A 21,002-nucleotide genomic window follows, 5' to 3' on the forward strand; every position below is an offset into this window, starting at 1 on the left:
TATCAAATTAAATCCATTCCACTTGCTTATTGAGAGAATGCCCAAATCAATGAAACTCCGTACCATGTTTTCACTGCTACTTTGTACCAAGGCAGATTCTCACATAGCGCGCGCATGTTCAAGGAGTGTTGTCATAGTTGGACAGCTCAGATCTGTTGTATGAAGCGATGCCGGTAGCGGAGGTAAGGCACACACACCAAATGTTCAGGAAATGGTTAATACAGCGAAAATCAAAGCTGACGATCTCTTGGTTTGATATGTTTTCTCCCCCAGACAACATGGGCATAAGAACATTTTTTTCAAAGAAGAGGAAAGTAAGTCATCAGCTGGTAGCAGTTAACAGTGATGGCGGCGTCTCACTTCTGGAGAGGAGTTTCGTCTTTATGTCATGATAGAGAGATACCTACTGCTTGGGACTTTGAGTCTTCAAAATGTCCAATGTCACAGACTGGGACTTACTTTAGAGTCAGTTGTATTTACATTCAGTATGACTTGTTATGATTCAATGTGAAAGAGTATACTGCTCAATAAATAATTATCACTTCACCACCTCTCTTGACATCTAGGCACTTGAGAGTGAGTCAGAGGCAGAATACAGGGACAGAGAGAGAGGTCCATTGCTGAGGTGAGTGATGAAAGAGAAATGACAGTTGAGAGTAAATTGTGATGTGGACTCTCATCCCAGGATTTTAAGGAAATCAGTGGGGATATTGAACAGGAAACATTTCAGTCAAGGGGCATCATATGACCAATATAGACAGAAGAGCAACATTTATTTGAACTTAACATCTGTATGGAGTCAGATCAGTCTCAATATTAATAAATGCTCACAGAAGGATTCACAAATGTATTTTGCGATTTATATATAAATGACTCTCCACAACAATATCTCTCAATGCACTCAAATATTTATTGTTGTATATAAATGTACAAAAACTGGGCATTTTAAACTGCTTTTTATTAATTCAAAGACAGCTCTGAATTAATAATCAAATATGTTTCCTTTCTTTACTACTGGATGAAATTACAAAATGTACCCATCATTTTCCTCATGCTAGTATAGCCACATACAAGTATCAAACCACCTGTTAAAATGCACCAGAATACAGGAAATCTATATATTTTTTCGCCCCCACACCCCCCGTTAAAAATGTCCCCCCCCACATTCAGGATGCTTCCTACGCCCATGCTTCTGTCCATTGTTCGGTAATTCCGCATTTTGTTCAATTGTAGAGGAAAATGAAAGCTCTCTAAGCTTACACATTCTCTAACAATCAATTAGCCAATTTGTTAGCTCTTAGCGCTTAGCTTTCTTTATTCAAAAGACATATCTTTGCCATGTACACCTGTTTCAAAACTATAAATCTATACCCTGACAGATGAGGTAACGAAAAGTCAATGTTGAAATGCCGCTAATAGATTATAGATTTCTTTATTTTGGAGTTGTTAAATTGATTGCTATTGGTCAACAGCACAAATTAGCAAGTCAAAGTCCCCAAAGTTGAACTACGAGCAAGATAAGCTGCTCATGACTGCTTTTGAGAAGCGATTGTTAACAGGTTTAACGTAATAATTAAATAGTAGGGCTTTGATTTAGTGTTAAGTGTTAGCATGCCCCAGAGTTAGTGCCCAGTACTTTTTTTACATTAGGTAAAGTGATAATAATCCAAAAGAACATGGTGAGGATAAGACTTTAATAGACTCTGAAAATGAACAAATAAGACATTGAGAAGCTTTTCTTTAAACTTAACAATAGATGTTAGCCAAATGCTAGCACTTTTGAATTTGGATCAGGAAATAATACTATGGGATAACAAATAACAGATTCCTGCGATACATTTAAAAGGATGAACGAGTCAATGGCTATCCCCCAAAACCACAACCTTATTGAAGTTGTGCTTCCTATACCAAACTCAGGATCAATGTGCAGCAAATGTAAGGACAGTGTACAATGAATTATACCATTCCCTTTATATCTTCATCTTTCTAACAATGTAAGGTATCAATAAAAGACAAGCTCCACTACCCAGCATCAAATTTGAAGTTGCTATCGATATCAAAGTATTTCCCATGATGCTGAACTGCTGTTGGTTTCTTTTAACAGATCTGCAGTGAGTGACAGACAGGAAGAGGTTCTCTCTGTGGATCTTTCCAACTCGTCTTGAACTTCTGCAGACGTTTACGTGCTGAGAATCAGAGTGCACTTAAAATCCAAAGTAAGACCAGAGGTGGGAAATGGTGGAGTACAAATACTTCGTTACTGTACTTAAGTACATTTTTCTGTACTTTACTCCACTACTTATTTTTCTGACGACTTTTTACTTTGATTTCTTACATTCTTAACAATACCTGTACTTTCTACTTCTTACATTTTCCAAACAGGCTGGTTACTTTAGTTTGAATGTGTGTTTGGTGGCTGCAACGGATCTGATAAAAACTGATCCAGATTTGAACACTTTCCTGACGTCAGGACAGTGGCGCTACGGCTATTGGGCCAACTCCACCAATCAGGAGGAGACAACCACGGCAAGCGCTGGAGACGTTGTAGTACATATGCCAGGCCTGTAGATGGTGCTGTTGCTCACAGAATCTGCCCTTGCTAAAACAGATCTAAAAAATGTCAAATTGAGCAAAATGAGGCATGGCTAAAATGCATGATCTGTTTGGTATTTTGAAAAAAAAATGGATAAATATGCCTTATATAGGTATGGTCCTACACTATATTGTTCAAATATAGCATGATAGGTCCACTTTAAGTACATTTCAAAGCCCATACTTCTTTACTTTTACTTGAGTAAAGAAGTTTAGTCAGTACTTCTACTTTTACCAGAGTATTTTTAAACACGAGTATCTGTACTTCTACTTGAGCAAAGGATGTGTGTACTTTTGCCATCTCTGAGTAAGACATTGCTTCAAAGAGCCTGGACTGACATCTACCTGTGGTTTGGACCATGCTGTTGTTTGGTGTTGTTGCTCATACCTCAGTGTTGAGTTTGAGTCTGCGGACCCCCAGGTCCACGCCTGTAAAACTCTCGTCAGCAGCGATGGTGTCGATCTTAATAAACTGGTTCTCCCGCACCGCTGAGCCCACCGCCCTGTCGGACTCGTAGTAGTACAGGTTGAAGGTTTCCTGTACAACAAACAAAGGTAGAAAGATTAATTGTAAATGTGGGGAACAAAATTAGCTATACATTGTAACCTTTTACTCTTTAAATATGGACTGAAACTACCTCAATTGGGGGGGTTTTCAACCTATTTTATACAACACATTTTATTTGGTAATTTTTCAAGGCTTTGCTGAATACTCGATTCTGATTGGTCAGTTTGGATATGTCAGAGGTTGTTGATTTTCGCTAACACACCACTGCTAAGGAGAACATGGCCGTTGCTAAGGAGGATCAAGGGACTACACTGTACAGTCCTATCAATAAGCAGTAAGAAGTCCGGTACATTTAACGACAGCTGTGGACATGACATTTTTCTTAGCCGAAGCAATACAAATATTAAAAAAAATAAAATCATTAAAAATCAATATTGTGAGTCAACTCGTTGCAAGATCCTGATCACCATGTTGGTGTTCATTTTTCATTAACGACGCTGCACATCATCTCTTAGATAAGATATTTTTCCAGATCTTAAAGGGGACCTATCATGCAAAATGCACTTTTGTACGTCTTTTATACATGAATATGTGTCCCCGGTGTGTCAGGGAACTCACCAAGTGTCAGAAAACACAACCCTCTCTCTTTTCCTCCATACCCAAATCTCTAAAAAACAGGGCTGCAACGGAGCTGATTATTATTTGAATTTTTCTGACGTCAGAAAAGGGGTGCTCCGCCTATATGGGCAACTCTCCACCTATCAGGGGAATGAGAGACCGATCGAAAGCGCTGGAGACGCTGTAGTACATATGCCAGGCCTGTAAGTGGCGCTGTAGTCTGCCACAAAAGCAGCAAAGAAGACTTCTCACAGAATCAGCCCATGCAAAAACAGGGCTGGAATAGAGCAAATAGAGCGAAATGAGGCATGGCTAAAAGGCATGATCTGTTTGGTATTTTGAAAAAAAACTTCACAGACATGTTTTATATAGGTATGGCCCTACAATATATGTTTCAAATATAGCATGATAGGTCCACTTTAAGTCAAATCGGTGGAATAATGATGAGCTGAAATACTGTGCAGCTTTATCTAAACTAACATTATTAATTAGAAACCAAATCCTGAATGGTTATGAGCAGGACGTGTGAAGTGATGCTTGCTATTTCTTGTCATTGTAAAAGTTATTTTTTTACAAAAAAATGATTTGTTTAAAACATTGAATCAAAAGATTAACTACACTTTGATTTTCATGAAGAATGTACGTTACAGTGGGTAGGACCAGAAACGTTTTTAAGCTTCTTCTTGCCCCTTTTGAAGAGGACGGAAACAATTTATTTTTATATATTTTTTTAGAACGTTTTTTTTGCTTCTCTTTGTTATAATTATTATTATTGTTTGTTTTGTTTCTAACATGTTCAATAAATTGACCAATAAAAAGAATAACTAAATAAATCTTAAGTGGGATTTTCCAGCTTGATCTCCTTTCCTCGCTCACAGTTCTCTCCTCATCTCCTTCCCTCCTCTTTCTAGCTTTGTCTCCCCCCCTGCCAAACCCCCCCCCCCCCCCTTCTCTCTGAGTGTTACCTTGCAGGTGCCCAGGACCCCCGGCATGCTGTTGCAGTCTCTCAGGGTGAACTTGACCTCAATGTAGATCCTCCGGGCTCCTTCTCTGGGGAGCCAGCCCGTCCTCACCCAGTTGTTCTGACTGGGGCTCATCACGTTACAGACCTGAATCAGAGACAGTGTTATAATCAGGAACTCTAGCTATAACACCCCTTGTACCTACTGTATATACCAGTGACGTGCGGTGAGGTTCATGGCTGGTGAGGCACTGACTCTTTCAGAGTCAGATTTACAAATATTATAGCCTATTTTGACCTTAATCGAAATATTCTGTTATTTTCAAAATCTTTTTTAGTCTGATGCTATGATTAATTTTAAACAGACCGATCAACAAAAGGATACCCAAAATCTAAATATTGGATTGTTCTTTCTAAGTAAGATCCCATTTTCATTACAGTTGTGGTCTTACCTTGACTTGAAGATGAATATAAGTCCATGCTATCCTTCTGGACAACAATCTCTATTACTGTTTTGTAAAAGTCCTCCTTATCTTCCTGTAGTTTCAAAAGTCTAGTTTTCAAAAGTTTTCTAGTTTGTTGTTTGCGGTAGAATAACAGTAGCACGTGAGCCCACAGGTTCTTGTTGCTACCCAGTACCTCTGCCGCACTGAAGGGGGCCTTCAGTGCGGCAGAGGTTATGGCTGCCTCCTGGTGATTTTTTCATTGCCGTTGTACGATGAGACCAGCGAGCCTAAATATCATATATACGTGAAATAAGTTATTTAGAGACTATGGATGGCAAGGATAAATGTAATAAAGGGATCTACAAACATTACATTGGTGACCTACAGTGAGATGGGAACAGGCATGCGCTGAGGGCCCGCTTTCCAGCCAGTTTCTGTGGGGTGACGCATTCTGAATTGAGGCAGAGCTCATCTGTGCCTCACCTCACCCCACAGTAAATGGCTTGAGCGCGCTCACAAAATAAGTGGCCGCGCTAAATTAGTACCCGTGCTCCAGCAAGTTACTGTGGGCTTACGTGAGGCAGTGCTCGTGCCTGCCTCACTTCTCATCGCTCCCGTAGCGGAGCTCGGCAAATTTGCTGATTTTGGCTATAAAATGCGATTGGAATCATACATAAATCACATTTACACAAGATCAGTGGAGACATTTTATTATTATTATTATTTAGTTTTTCTTTAATTGTTTTTCCGTTACATTGGAGTATGACAGGTGAGGCTCTGCCTCCCCTGCCTCCACTGACTGCACGTCGCTGGTATATACCAACCATGCGCAATATGTGCAATATGTAAGGCAAGGCAAGGCAAGGCAAGTTTATTTATATAGCACCTTTCAACACAAGGCAATTCAAAGTGCTTTACAAAAATGGAAGACATTTTAAAAATGGCATTTAAAATCAGTCCTTAAAAAGAAAAGATAATAAAATAAACATTAAAAGAAAAAATACATGGATAAAAGTTAAAAGTTACAGTGCAGTTTAAGATGTGAATAGTTCAATTAAAAGCAGCGGCAAAAAGAAAAGTCTTCAGCCTGGATTTAAAAGTAGTAAGAGTTGCAGCGGACCTGCAGGTTTCTGGGAGTTTGTTCCAGATATTTGGAGCATAATAACTGAATGCTGCTTTACCATGTTTAGTTCTGACTCTGGGGACAGAAAGCTGACCAGTCCCTGAAGACCTGAGAGTTCTGGATGGTTCATAATTTAGCAGTAGGTCAGACATGTATTTTGGGCCTAAACCATTCAAAGCTTTATAAACCAGCAACAATATTTTGAAATCTATTCTTTGACACACAGGAAGCCAGTGTAAGGACTTCAGAACAGGAGTGATGTGATCCACTTTCTTAGTGTTAGTGAGGACTCGAGCAGCGGCGTTCTGAATTAGCTGCAGCTTTCTAATCAATTTTTTAGTGAGGCCTGTAAAGACACCATTGCAGTAGTCGAGTCTACTGAAGATAAAAGCATGGACAAGTTTTTCCAAATCCTGCTGTGACATTAGTCCTTTAATCCTAGATATGTTCTTTAGGTGATAGTAGGCTGATTTAGTAACTGTTTTAATGTGACTGTTGAAACTCAGGTCAGAGTCCATGACTACACCTAGATTTCTGGCTTTATCTGTTGTTTTGAACATTGCAGACTGAAGCTCAGCGCTAACTTTTATACGTTCTGCCTTGGCTCCAAAAACCATTACCTCAGTTTTATCTTTGTTTAATTGGAGAAAGTTCTGACACATCCAGTCATTGATTTGTTCAATGCACTTACTCAGTGTTTGAATTGGAGCATAATCTCCTGGTGAAATTGTTACGTAAATGTGTGTGTCATCCGCATAGCTATGGTAACTTATTTTGTTGTTTTTCATTATCTGAGCCAGTGGTAGCATGTAGATGTTAAAGAGAAGAGGCCCCAAGATGGAGCCTTGAGGTACCCCACATGTCATATTTGTCAACTCAGATGTGTATTTACCTATAGAAACAAAGTTTTTTCTGTCCTTTAAGTAGGACTCAAACCAATTTAGAACTGTTGCCGAAAGTCCCACCCAGTTTTCTAGTCGGTCTAGTAATATGTTGTGGTCAACAGTGTCAAACGCAGCACTGAGATCTAATAATACTAACACTGAAGTTCTGCCACTGTCTGTGTTTAAGTGGATGTCATTGAAGACCTTTACAAGAGCAGTCTCAGCGCTGTGGTTTGGACGAAATCCTGACTGGCACACATCCAAACAGTTATTTAAATGCAAGAAGTTACTCAACTGTTGAAATACAACTTTTTCAATGATTTTACCTAGAAATGGCAGGTTTGATATTGGCCTGTAATTGTTCATTACTGAGGCATCTAGATTATTCTTTTTTAAGAGCGGTTTAATGACTGCAGTTTTCAGGGCCTCTGGAAAGATACCTGAGTGAAGAGATGTGTTTACTATATGAAGTAGATCTGAGGCCATGCAAGGAAAAACATCTTTGAAAAATCCTGTTGGAATAATATCAAGGCAGCAGGAGGAGGATTTCAGAAGTTGAATAATGTCCTCTAAGTTTTTACCATTAATCTGATGGAATTGTGTCATGGTGTTTGAATTGATATTAGGTGGACATAGGGACAACACATTTGTTGTACCTGATGCAGAGGCACTGACTGCTTGTCTAATTTTCTGAATTTTGTCAGTGAAGAAGGAGGCAAAATCATTGCACTGGGGGGTTAGTTAGTCTGTCGACGGTAGCAAACAAGGCACGTGCGTTGTTTTTGTTTTTGGTAATGATGTCAGAGAAGAAAGACTGTCGTGCGTTTTTCAATTCCAAATTATAAAGGCCAAGTCTCTCTTTATAGATTTCAAAGTGAACCTGGAGATTTGTTTTTCGCCACCTACGTTCAGCTTTTCGACACTCTCTTTTTTCTGTTCTCACGGTCATGGCCTTTCTCCATGGAGATATTTTCTTGCCAATCACTTCCTTTACCGTAGTTGGAGCAATGGTATCTATAACATTTTTCATTTTTGAATTTAAATGATCTACTAGCTCATTTACTGAGATGTTAGCAGGGGCAAGTGTGGATGAAAAATTATGAGTAAACATTTCCCTAGTATTTTCAGTTAAATATCGCTTTGTGGTTACCTCTTTCTGAACATTTTTGTGAACAGAAATAGAGCTCTCAAAGAAAACACAGGAATGATCAGAGAGTGCAACATCAGTCACCACAACCTTTGAGATATTCAGACCCTTTGAGATAATTAAGTCCAGAGTGTGCCCCTTATTGTGCGTGGGCTCCGCCACATGCTGAGTCAGTCCATAGTTATCAAGAACACAAAACAGTTCTTTAGCCCCTCTGTCCTGGGGGTTGTCAACATGGATGTACAATATATTTTACATCTTTGTTATGCATGCTTCTTAGGTAACATTAAGCTGTCTTTGGCTCTTTTTCTTAACAAAATGTCCCCTCTGTGGGACGAATAAAGGTATTCTGATTCTGAACATACATCATCAATATTAATAAACATCTTTACAGTAGATATCTGTGGATTATGTTTTTTCCTGAAGATGTGATTTGTCATTTGAACGACTGGTAAGAGTAGAATTATCCTTTTTTAACATTTTAGAAACATACATTAATAATATGCCCTGCCATTTTGTTTTGGTGGCTTTACATTAACAATGTTGGCTGCTGTCAGGTTTCAAGCTACCAACGATGACACTGGGTCATAACCTCTGTACGTTGGGAAATAAAAGTTATAGACTAAGGCTGCAAGACAAAAATAGTAAAAAAGTATTATAAAAATTGTTCAAGTAACTGGAATGATGGGATATTTGTATTAGAATTGTTGCTAATGTTATGTTTATTGAATTAAGAATTGCAAAATACTTAATTTTTTGTGTCTGCTAAAAATGTCCTTGGAGTTTCTGTTTGAACTTGCCTTCCTTACTGTGTATACGATATCATTGTAATGATCGGAAGAGTATAAATAATGAAATACAACCTTAAACAGTAATTAAGTGAGTTTTAACAACTACAGAAACGGTTTTACAATATATATTTCTATTCTAAAAATTACCATATAATCAAACGAATATAGTAGAATAATTGGTGCTTAAGTTTTCAGTTTATGTCATAGAAACCTGATTCACCTTGAAAAGAAACCCACGTTTTCTGAGATCAAAGTGATATTTTCCACTGGAGTTCTTGTTATAATTAACTGTAAAAAGCAGTGAGAGGATTACGCACCTGGTATGTGTGGATGGGAGTGAAGTACTCATCCATCTCATTAATGGCATCCCACTGTGAAGAGAAGGAAAAAATCTTTTGGTCAGTCACATGTTCAAACATCTTTTTCAGATTCACGTGCTGCAGATCACTCAGCTGCTTTTTATATTTCCCACATGACCGTCTATTCGTGCTGAATATTATTAGCTTTGACTTCAACAGAAACATGGGACGACTCCTGTCATATGTTGCAGGTGTATGGTATTCTATACATTTGTAGTAAACAAACAACATGGAAGTGAAGGACACTCAAGGTTAGGAGACACAAAAACAATTTTATTACAATGAATAGTTACCTGTAATGAAATGTAATGACTAACCTAATCTGAGTATCAAAATATACAAGTAATGTTATCTGATTACTTCCCGAAAAAAAAATCTGAGCTGACAGAAAATGCTCCGTTTTAGACACACACAGTTAAGCTCACACACTCTATGTTATGAACATATAGGTTCACCTGCTGAATTAAAAACAGAACAAATGAAGCAAAGAAAGTGAAAACCATAAAGCAGATTCAGGCAGTAGAAGTAGAGATGCACACTTGTAACTGTAACACTGTAACTGTAAAGGATTACAGTCATTTGTTGTTGTGCCCTGATTACATAATCCCGTTAATGTAATTTTTCCAGAATCCATTTTATTTTTCCCAGAGATTAAATCTTAATAAACATTGTTAAAGTGGACCTATCATGCTATATTTGAATAATATAGTGTAGGACCATACCTATATAAGGCATATTTATACTTGTTTTTTTTTCAAAATACCAAACAGATCATGCATTTTAGCCATGCCTCATTTTGCTCAATTTGAAAAATGTTAGCTCTGTTTTTGCAAGGGTTGATTCAGTGAGAACAGCACCATCTAGAGGCCTGGCATATGTACTACAGCGTCTCCAGCGCTTTCGAACGGCAATGCTGTGGTTGTCTCCTCCTGATTGGTGGAGTTGGCCCAATAGCCGTAGCGCCACCGTCCTGACGTCAGGACAGTGTTCAAATCTGGATCAGTTTTTATCAGATCCGTTGCAGCCCCTTTTTTAGAGATTTGGGTATGGAGGAAAATAGAGAGGATTGTGTTTTCTGACACTTGGTGAGTTCCCTGGAACACCGGGGACACATATTCATGTATAAAAGACGTACAAAAGTGCATTTTGCATGATAGGTCCCCTTTAAAGTGGGATTATTCCTGTTGTTTAACATGCTGATATATTCTGTTCAGGTGAGCAACGGTGAACACATGCAGTCATGTGATCTACATTCCTGCATGTTGGAATTCACTTAATGGAATTCCATGGGGACCCATTCTCCCTTAATGTGATGCCCCTTATGTATGTGATTAGATTTACATTGTTTACTGAATGCTGCCTGCAGAACATAATATAATTACTAAGGAGGAGCAGTAAGTGAAATGTGTTAGCATTTATAAATGTGTTCATGTGCGTTACACCTCCTTTTCACCTACTACTGCAGTCTGAGTGTATTGTGAGGAGATATAAGCTGCACTCCCAAATGCCTCTATCTGCTGATGAGGAGCCTAGCAGAAGCACAGATTTCATGTAGTGGCACGCACAGGAAGATTACATTCAAAATAAAGATTTGTTTTTGATGCATCAGTGGGTACAAAGGCCTAGTTTGCAGTGTAGGAGAAGATTAAAGAAATCATCTTCTTGTGTGCCAACTCCAAATATTGCACAAGTTTGTCAATGTTTTTGTTTTTATTCTACAGAAACAGTACAAACATAACCATTTGCATTTCATTTCACTGAGATACACTTGAAGCAGGTTGTGCACAAACAGTCTAATAAGTCAATCTGTCTTCAGTCGGACTTAAATCCAAATCAGTGTGGAAAGAAATTGGATACATTGATGCATAATTTTATTAAAGAAGACATATTATGCTCAGTTTCAGGTTCATAACAGTATTTAGTGTCTCTACTTTAAAGAGTCCTCTCCTACTGATGTTCAGGTGTATATCAGTATGTAGTGTCTCTACTTTAAAGAGTCCTCTCCTGCTGATGTTCAGGTGTATATCAGTATGTAGTGTCTCTACTTTAAAGAGTCCTCTCCTACTGATGTTCAGGTGTATATTAGTATGTAGTGTCTCTACTTTAAAGAGTCCTCTCCTGCTGATGTTCAGGTGTATATCAGTATGTAGTGTCTCTACTTTAAAGAGTCCTCTCCTGCTGATGTGCAGGTGTATATCAGTATGTAGTGTCTCTACTTTAAAGAGTACTCTCCTGCTGATGTTCAGGTGTATATCAGTATGTAGTGTCTCTACTTTAAAGAGTTCTCTCCTGCTGATGTTCAGGTGTATATCAGTATGTAGTGACTCTACTTTAAAGAGTCCTCTCCTGTTGATGTGCAGGTGTATATCAGTATGTAGTGTCTCTACTTTAAAGAGTCCTCTCCTGCTGATGTGCAGGTGTATATCAGTATGTAGTGTCTCTACTTTAAAGAGTCCTCTCCTGCTGATGTTCAGGTGTATATCAGTATGTAGTGTCTCTACTTTAAAGAGTCCTCTCCTGCTGATGTTCAGGTGTATATCAGTATGTAGTGTCTCTACTTTAAAGAGTCCTCTCCTGCTGATGTTCAGGTGTATATCAGTATGTAGTGTCTCTACTTTAAAGAGTCCTCTCCTGCTGATGTTCAGGTGTATATCAGTATGTAGTGTCTCTACTTTAAAGAGTCCTCTCCTGCTGATGTTCAGGTGTATATCAGTATGTAGTGTCTCTACTTTAAAGAGTCCTCTCCTGCTGATGTTCAGGTGTATATCAGTATGTAGCGTCTCTACTTTAAAGAGTCCTCTCCTGCTGATGTTCAGGTGTATATCAGTATGTAGCGTCTCTACTTTAAAGAGTCCTCTCCTGCTGATGTTCAGGTGTATATCAGTATGTAGTGTCTCTACTTTAAAGAGTCCTCTCCTGCTGATGTGCAGGTGTATATCAGTATGTAGTGTCTCTACTTTAAAGAGTCCTCTCCTGCTGATGTGCAGGTGTATATCAGTATGTAGTGTCTCTACTTTAAAGAGTCCTCTCCTGCTGATGTTCAGGTGTATATCAGTATGTAGTGTCTCTACTTTAAAGAGTCCTCTCCTGCTGATGTTCAGGTGTATATCAGTATGTAGTGTCTCTACTTTAAAGAGTCCTCTCCTGCTGATGTTCAGGTGTATATCAGTATGTAGTGTCTCTACTTTAAAGAGTCCTCTCCTGCTGATGTTCAGGTGTATATCAGTATGTAGTGTCTCTACTTTAAAGAGTCCTCTCCTGCTGATGTTCAGGTGTATATCAGTATGTAGTGTCTCTACTTTAAAGAGTCCTCTCCTGCTGATGTTCAGGTGTATATCAGTATGTAGTGTCTCTACTTTAAAGAGTCCTCTCCTGCTGATGTTCAGGTGTATATCAGTATGTAGTGACTCTACTTTAAAGAGTCCTCTCCTGTTGATGTGCAGGTGTATATCAGTATGTAGTGTCTCTACTTTAAAGAGTCCTCTCCTGCTGATGTGCAGGTGTATATCAGTATGTAGTGTCTCTACTTTAAAGAGTCCTCTCCTGCTGATGTGCAGGTGTATATCAGTATGTAGTGTCTCTACTTTAAAGAGTCCTCTCCTGCTGATGTTCAGGTGTATATCATTATGTAGTGTCTCTACTTTAAAGAGTCCTCTGCTGCTGATGTTCAGGTGTATATCAGTATGTAGCGTCTCTACTTTAAAGAGTCCTCTCCTGCTGATGTTCAGGTGTATATCAGTATGTAGTGTCTCTACTTTAAAGAGTCCTCTCCTGCTGATGTTCATGTGTATATCAGTATGTAGTGTCTCTACTTTAAAGAGTCCTCTCCTGCTGATGTTCAGGTGTATATCAGTATGTAGTGTCTCTACTTTAAAAAGTCCTCTCCTGCTGATGTTCAGGTGTATATCAGTATGTAGTGTCTCTACTTTAAAGAGTCCTCTCCTGCTGATGTGCAGGTGTATATCAGTATGTAGTGTCTCTACTTTAAAGAGTCCTCTCCTGCTGATGTTCAGGTGTATATCAGTATGTAGTGACTCTACTTTAAAGAGTCCTCTCCTGTTGATGTGCAGGTGTATATCAGTATTTAGTGTCTCTACTTTAAAGAGTCCTCTCCTGCTGATGTTCAGGTGTATATCAGTATGTAGTGTCTCTACTTTAAAGAGTCCTCTCCTGCTGATGTGCAGGTGTAAATCAGTATGTAGTGTCTCTACTTTAAAGAGTCCTCTCCTGCTGATGTTCAGGTGTATATTAGTATGTAGTGTCTCTACTTTAAAGAGTCCTCTCCTGCTGATGTTCAGGTGTATATCAGTATGTAGTGTCTCTACTTTAAAGAGTCCTCTCCTGCTGATGTTCAGGTGTATATCAGTATTTAGTGTCTCTACTTTAAAGAGTCCTCTCCTGCTGATGTGCAGGTGTATATCAGTATGTAGTGTCTCTCCTGGGACATGTCTCCATGCTTTAATGTTCAAAAAGCTCTTTATTTTTCTCATACTGCCTGTGCTGCAGCACCTCTTTTCACCCTCTGTCTGAAACCAGAGCCCAGTCTGCTCTGATTGGTTAGCTGGCAGGCTCTGTTGTGATTGGTCAACCGCTTAGATATGTCCCGCCCAGGTCGCGTTAACCGAATATTTTCCGTTTATGACGTTTTTTTTTTAACAATGACGGAAAAATCTGAAAGCCGTCCGTCATTTTGACAGATTAGAACAAACTGAGAACAGCGCCAAAGTTTCCCCGCAGCGAGGCTCCGGTGTTATGCCGTGTTATTATGCATGCCCTCCCAAAAGGAAAGGATATCGTTTCCAAACCTAACTTTGCCGAACAGATAATTGAAATGTCTCTGAGTAGGCTACTTGCTTTACGCTGCGCGCGCTCCCGCGAGGTGCAGTGGGCATGCATAACACGGCGCTAACAGTTCACGAGCGAGTGAACTGTTAGCGTATCTGCCCCCCCCGGCAGAGTTGTGTACAGGCCGACGGGTTATAATGGATTTTGGAGTCTAGCGCAACCTCTGGTCCCGCCCCTTAGCCTATCACGTACAATGTGTTGGAGCGCTAGCCAATAGAAGTGCAACTGTTACATATTGATGTCAGTATGTACTGGAAGTAAACAAAGGAGTCCAATGGAGGCGTTTCAGGCAGGGGGGGGGGTGTATCTGGGAGAGAAATGACCTCTGGAGGGAATACAGGGATTGTTGCCTTTGAAGACCATGTACATGCACAGAAATCTAAATAACACAATACAGGTGGGAACAACACAAAGGATAAGGTGCGTTGGGTATTCATCGGTTCCAAAACTGGTATTCTCTTGAATCATGAACACAATAAATCTCAACCTTCAACAACATGCTGCATTGATTACTTTTGTCTTAGTGCAGCCAATTTGTATGCATGTATAAATGAAGAAGTGCATGTGTGTTTAACCCCGGTGTTTCCCATGATCCTCCTGGGCTGCGAGTGGCGCAGTAATTGAGAGGGAAAGGGTCGACCCGGGAAGCTTTGGGCGTCGCCCGGCTGAACTCTGCCTCGGATAAAAAGACAGGGATCAGCACGGAAACCCTCCAACTCCTCTCTCTCCCCCCAACACACTCCCCAAGGCACCGCTGCCAAAAACCACCGGGATAATTAAGATGTAGGAAGTCTCACCCGCCTCACCCCTTCCCTCCCCTTTCCTCTTCCTTCTCATCTTTATCAGCTAAATTGAAACTGTCCTTGAACTCCTGAAGACCCCGGTTAATTAGTGCGGTTTATAACCTCTCTATCCCCCTCATTATTCCCGTATTGCCATCGTTGCACTAAAGCCCTTTTTTTTTCTTCCCCTATTTTGGGGGATTTGTTCCTCCTTTTAATTTGATCCAGTGTGAAATATGACAGCAGCTAAAGGCACACTGTCAGGAGGTTGGGATTGGACGAGAATGGTTGGTGTTTAGTCTTGGAAATAATGTAAATATGTTCTGCTCTTCCTCTACAGACTAACAGAGAAGAAGTAGAAGAAGAAAGTCAGAGAGATTCTGCAGGGCATTTTTATCTTGTGAGAGCACGATAAGAGAGTGATGACAACAGACACACAGCTTCACAGAGCCACCCGCTGACACTGCAGTGTGAGTGCGTGAGGATATATGTCAGACACAGGAGAGAGAGTGTGTGTGTGAGTGTGTGTGAGAAAGAAAATTAGGAATTAATTGGCTGTAAATTGCACATCTGTTTCCTGCCTGTCAACTCATCGGATCTCTCATCAGGAGAAAACAAACGTGGCAGACAGAAAACAAAACTGTTACCATAACACACAATACAAATATATCACAGAATTCAATATACTGCAGTTACACACAAGTATCAAGTGTTTAACCTTATAAGTCTTTAGAAACTGCAAGAGCCCAGTGTTAGTGTTTACTTCCTGTCTGTCTTCTTCTGATTTCTGAATGTCTTTTAAACTCTTTCCTTCACTGGGGACAGTTTACCCATCATGAATCCAATGTTTCCTACTCTCCACAAATAATACAAAATAAATATTCAAAAGTATTCTGCTGTGTTTTCTGATTGAGAAAAACGAATGTTTGTTGTCCACACCTGGCGTGAAATTGACCGGACTTCTTTCTGTGTGTTATTATGACTTCACATAGTCCCTTGATCAGCCTGTGATAGTCTCTTCTCACTTTTTGATAATTGTGTTTCTGATCGTGCCGTTCTTGGGTCAAGTGCTCAGAGCTCAGCCTTCTCGGACTCTTTGTGCCAATTAACGCACGTCTGATCCACGCTGCCTTCCCCTCTTTAATCTCCATCTCTTTTGTTTTATTCAGCCCATTTAGTGTTTCCACTCAGACAAAGAAGTTGCCATCTGAGTTGCCTGAAGATCAGAGAAGGCGTTGTTAAGCAGAATGAAAGTGTTTTGTTAATGCAGTCGCCTCTAAAGATTGCTTCTATAGAGCTCGGGCTCTACTCTCGTTCGAGCCTGAGGCCTTTGAGCATGAAATCAATTCCGTTCATATTGTGTGATGTGAAAGAGAGCGGACACACAAACAGATGAAAGGCTGAAAAAAAGACTGATTAACAAATATAGATTGGTTGAGAAGATGCTTATTTGATGTTGTTGTGTTTAATGGTGTGTTCTGTTTTGCGAAAGCCAATCAGCGGTGAGAGTCTCCGCCTGGCGTCAGATATTTACTGACGTTGAATAAGAAAACAAAACATCAACTGTTAGCTGTTGGCAACGGCATGATCTCATAGTGCCTCATATCTGTACAGAAACTAGATCATGTGTTTAAACCACAGACTGTCTATGGCAGGGGTCACCAACTACATTTGTCCAAGGGCCAAAATTAATCCAAGAGACACTTTCGGGGGCCAGACATTTTTATATATATATTTATATATAAATCATAATACATTATATATGTATATATATATATATATCATTTTCCCTCACATAAACATAACAGTCTGCAATGAAACGGTTGTCTCCTCACTTCCTCCTTGGCGAACCGGTAACTTTGTTGTTAACCCGTTTTGGTTTAAAAACAGAATACGTCGTTTTTTTGGTTTTCCGTTTTGGTTTAAAAACAGAAAAACAAAAAAATAACACCGGTTTTTAGTTTTTCCGATTCGGTTTTGAAACGGAAAAACCAAAGAACGAACCATACACGGATTAAACACGGATACTTCTCCTCATATTTTTCTAAATTATTTTTTTATAAAAGTAACCATCATCTTTATATATATATATATATATATATATCATATATCACCTATACAGCACCTTTGGGAATGTAGTGTCTTGATCAAGGACACAACGACGTTTTCTGACGAGCGTGGGGGCTCGAACCCGTGTAACTCGAGGTGACATGAGTGGGGGGTGAACGCACTAACCACTCCCCCAACGCCACAGTCATCCCAGCTGTGCGGGCCGGATGAGAATGTCTGGCGGGCCGGATGTGGCCCGCAGGCCGCCAGTTGATGGTCACTGGTCAATGGCATGGCACATAAAGTCATGTATGTAATATGACGTTATTTTGAGTAGAGACAGAGCAGCAACGGTAGCTTAGCCTAGCCTGATTGATCCAATGTCCATTCAGAACACATTTAAAATGTTTTTTGATTGCACATTCGCCAAAACATTGTTTTTACTAATCGGTATCGGTATGATGTGATTTAGGCATCACTTTTTGTGTGTGAATAACATTAAATCACGGAAAAATAAGTTTCACGTCCTGTGTGAACGTACCATATGGCTCTATTTCTAAAGGTAACTGTACTTGAGGTTAAACTGATTCTTGCAGGAAGTCCTGTGCAGATTAAAAGTATTTCCTTCTTAAATGTACATCCTACACATTACATTAATAGCAAACGATTTGCCCAAGGCATTTAGACCACAGAGAAGAAGCACACTCACACATCATCTATCATCTTCTGGCAGCCGTTAACTTATGTGAAGAAGATCTTCTTATGAGAGTCTTTGCATTTTTAATATAGAGCACTTGGTGGTGCATGAGTGTATGAAACTGGCTAATTGGTTCTTAGCTTTTATATTAAAAAGACTCACACTAGGTGTATCGCAGCCTGCAGCAATATACTGTAGGTTTGGAAATATTAAATATAGGGTGATGTTTATGCATCCTACAAGAATGAAAAATGTGAAGTAACTTTTAAAATAAAAAATGAAATACAGTGAGCTCTAGTGGGATTGAAACTGTGTTTAATAGTCCTTGAAACAACTAAATATGGTCATTTTGCGGAGGTTGGAGAAATAGTGTGCTAATGGTTTCAAAGCTGTCATCATTGACTATAGAAGCACAAAAGAGGTGATCTTTGAATCGAGAACGTACTATTTTGCTTAACTTTGTGGATTAAGTCATAACAGATGTGAGTTTGCACAACAGAGTGAACTCCATCCATTAATTAACACAGTTTTATACAGTTGAAAGCTCCGGTAAAAACTTGAAGTGGGCCTTGAGTTTAAGATGTTTTTCTCAAACTGCTCAGCTTTAAAGGATAATGTATTAAACAAATATGTTTATATTTGAGAAAAACAAAAACAAAATCTCTTTCTGATCACCTGGTAGCCCTGATGATCAGATTATGGGATAATTGGTAAAAAATGATGGGGAATAAAATGGGAACTTCATTACCACCACTGTCTTTCGCGGGCTTACTTTTGCATTAAAGCATGCAGAATGGTAAGACAACACACGCTTTAGGACAAGCGACGTCAAAAGGAAGACAAAGCCGAAGTCTCGTGTCTACTTTGAAAGATCTAATTTCAGATTAGTATGTCTGATTGAGATTTCTTTAGAACTCATCGACAGAAAGAGAATGAATGACGGTGAGGGATAGAAAAAGGATGATGAAGACAGAGAGAGTCGGCAGGGTGTGATGGCTGTGTGTGTGTGTGTGTGTGTGTGTGTGTGTGTGTGTGTGTGTGTGTGTGTGAGTGTGTGTGTGTGTGTGTGTGTGTGTGTGTGTGTGTGTGTGTGTGTGTTCACTGGTGGCATTTCCAGGCTTGATGCCGAGCTCTATGTGAAGTAACAGGTCTGCATATTAAGTCAGTGAAATATCAGGCTCTGCCCAACACCTTTCTGCCTCGCGCATTATCAGCCACACAACCAGAACAGACTTAATAACTTTTTCTTCTGTGTCTGTGTGTGTGTGTGTGTGTGTGTGTGTGTGTGTGTGTGTGTGTGTGTGTGTGTGTGTGTGTGTGCGTGCGTGCGTGCGTGCCTGCGCGCGCGCGTGTGTGTGTGTCAGTGTGTGTGTGTGGCTGTGGACTCTTTGACAGCGATAACCTTTCTGGAATAGGAGTGTTAATTGCACTGGTCTGGGATCAGTGGAGGAGATGGTGTAATCGCCATCTATTCAGAGACGTAGGTTTTACAGGACAGTGCATGTGTGTGAGTGTGTGTGAGTGTGGGTGCAACTCAAAACTATTTGAACATCCCAACTAAAAGGAATACAAAATATGCTTTTTTGCATTTAAATACAATGTATAAAAAGTTGACTGTAGTGTGTGTTTACCGGGGCAGTGTTTAAAACAGACAAGAAAACACCAGTGTCTGATAATGGCTCAATAGACTGTGATTGAGAATCTGCAAAAAAGTTGTGTAACAAGTTGTGTAACGCATTAAGCTTAGCGGTGCTGATGTGGAGGTGTGTGGCGCAGTGGGTTAGTGCTTTGGTGATCAGATCAGGGGAGCACAGGTTCAAACCCCACTGCAGTCAGCATGTCGTTGTGTCCCTGGGCAAGACACTTCACCCCAAATTGATCCTGTGGGGATTGTCCACAGTATTGAGTATGTAAGTCGCTTTGGATAAAAGCGTCTAACAAATGACATGTAATGTAATGTGGACCAATACTTAGTTTGTTTAATGCATAACGTTAGCTTTTTACTTCCGGCAATTGAGTTTAGGTCTTATAAGTCACAAAGTGGTTTAAACATGTGGAGTTAATCCTGCTGAAAGAAATGTGTTAAGTATCAAAAACTTGTGTTTTCCACAAAGCTTATTTTCTGCAATTTACCAAATCCAATCAGGAACTCCTATTGCTTTTGTTGAGGGAGCCTTTGCGATGCTAACTTTCGGGTCAGTCTACAAAAATACTTCATCGCTTCACCACTCTATAAACAACAAAAGCTATGTAGGAATCTACACATACTGTACTTGGTGTAACAGCCCACAAGAATAATCCTCGAAGTACCTACCAGGAAGGAAGATGTCTCCACACTCAAGGCCTATTTGAGATGATTTCAGTACAAGCAGATCATCCCTGCTGTGTCTGTTAAAGCCAACTGCAGAATAGAGCTGTCTGTCAAACCCTGTCAAAGTCTGTCTGCCTCAAATCTCTTATTCAGACACCTGGGCAGTTTTCCTCGGCTTCACACTGCCTTCAAGACGCTCTATCTTTCTCTACTAACTTCCCAGCACACATACAAATCCTCTGCTGGTCCTACAGACGCCACATCGAGCCCTCCGGTGATCCAGCGCCTGCAGCACATCATGCCTTCACCTGGTGTTTATTAAGAGAGGTTTGTCCACAGAGCAGCTGCAGAGGTGTGTTAGCACCTTAGGCTAGCAGCTGCTATGCCTCTGTCTCACGGGAGAATAAACGGACGGTCAACAGGAGGTCAGCAGGAGGTCAGCAGGAGCTCAAGGACTGGCTGAAGGTGTGTGAGACAAGTGCTTCATTACAACTGGTGTTGTTAATAGCAGCAAAGAGGCACCCCATAAAGAATCCAAAACGTTTCCAGAACTAAATTGGGAACACAGAAAAAATACCCCAAAGTTTTATGTTAGAAATGTATAATACGGGTCCCTAACATACAGAAACTGCCGGATGCTAACTTGCATAATTATGTAGGGCAATTTGCACAATTAGAATAAGTTACATTAATTGGCATATGCAGAAAATAGGCTAAATGTCGGTGTGGTTTTTGAGATATATTGAGGATGTTGAATCGTTTTTTGACATTTTTTAGGATCAAAAAGGCAGTTTTGAGTCCCCTAAAACTCTCAAACCGACCCACAATGTATAAAAATAAGACCACCGGTAGTACAAATATGGCCGCTTTCTGACATTTTTGATCATGA

At 39.9% G+C, this 21,002-nt stretch overlaps 1 protein-coding gene across 1 annotated transcript in view; it reads right to left on the bottom strand.

Moving 5' to 3' along the window:
• The window catches only part of epha8 (eph receptor A8), a 111,214-nt gene that overhangs the window by 50,459 nt on the left and 39,753 nt on the right, over nucleotides 1–21,002 (bottom strand). Inside the window, exons 3-5 of the mRNA XM_034122005.1 lie at nucleotides 9,388–9,441; nucleotides 4,684–4,827; nucleotides 2,981–3,130 (exon numbers count right to left, since the gene is read on the bottom strand). Of these exons, the coding sequence (XP_033977896.1) occupies nucleotides 2,981–3,130; nucleotides 4,684–4,827; nucleotides 9,388–9,441 (348 nt within the window). The remainder of the gene's footprint in view (nucleotides 1–2,980; nucleotides 3,131–4,683; nucleotides 4,828–9,387; nucleotides 9,442–21,002) is intronic.

The sequence above is a fragment of the Trematomus bernacchii genome, unplaced genomic scaffold (assembly GCF_902827165.1).
Source record: "Trematomus bernacchii unplaced genomic scaffold, fTreBer1.1, whole genome shotgun sequence".
NCBI lineage: Eukaryota > Metazoa > Chordata > Actinopteri > Perciformes > Nototheniidae > Trematomus > Trematomus bernacchii.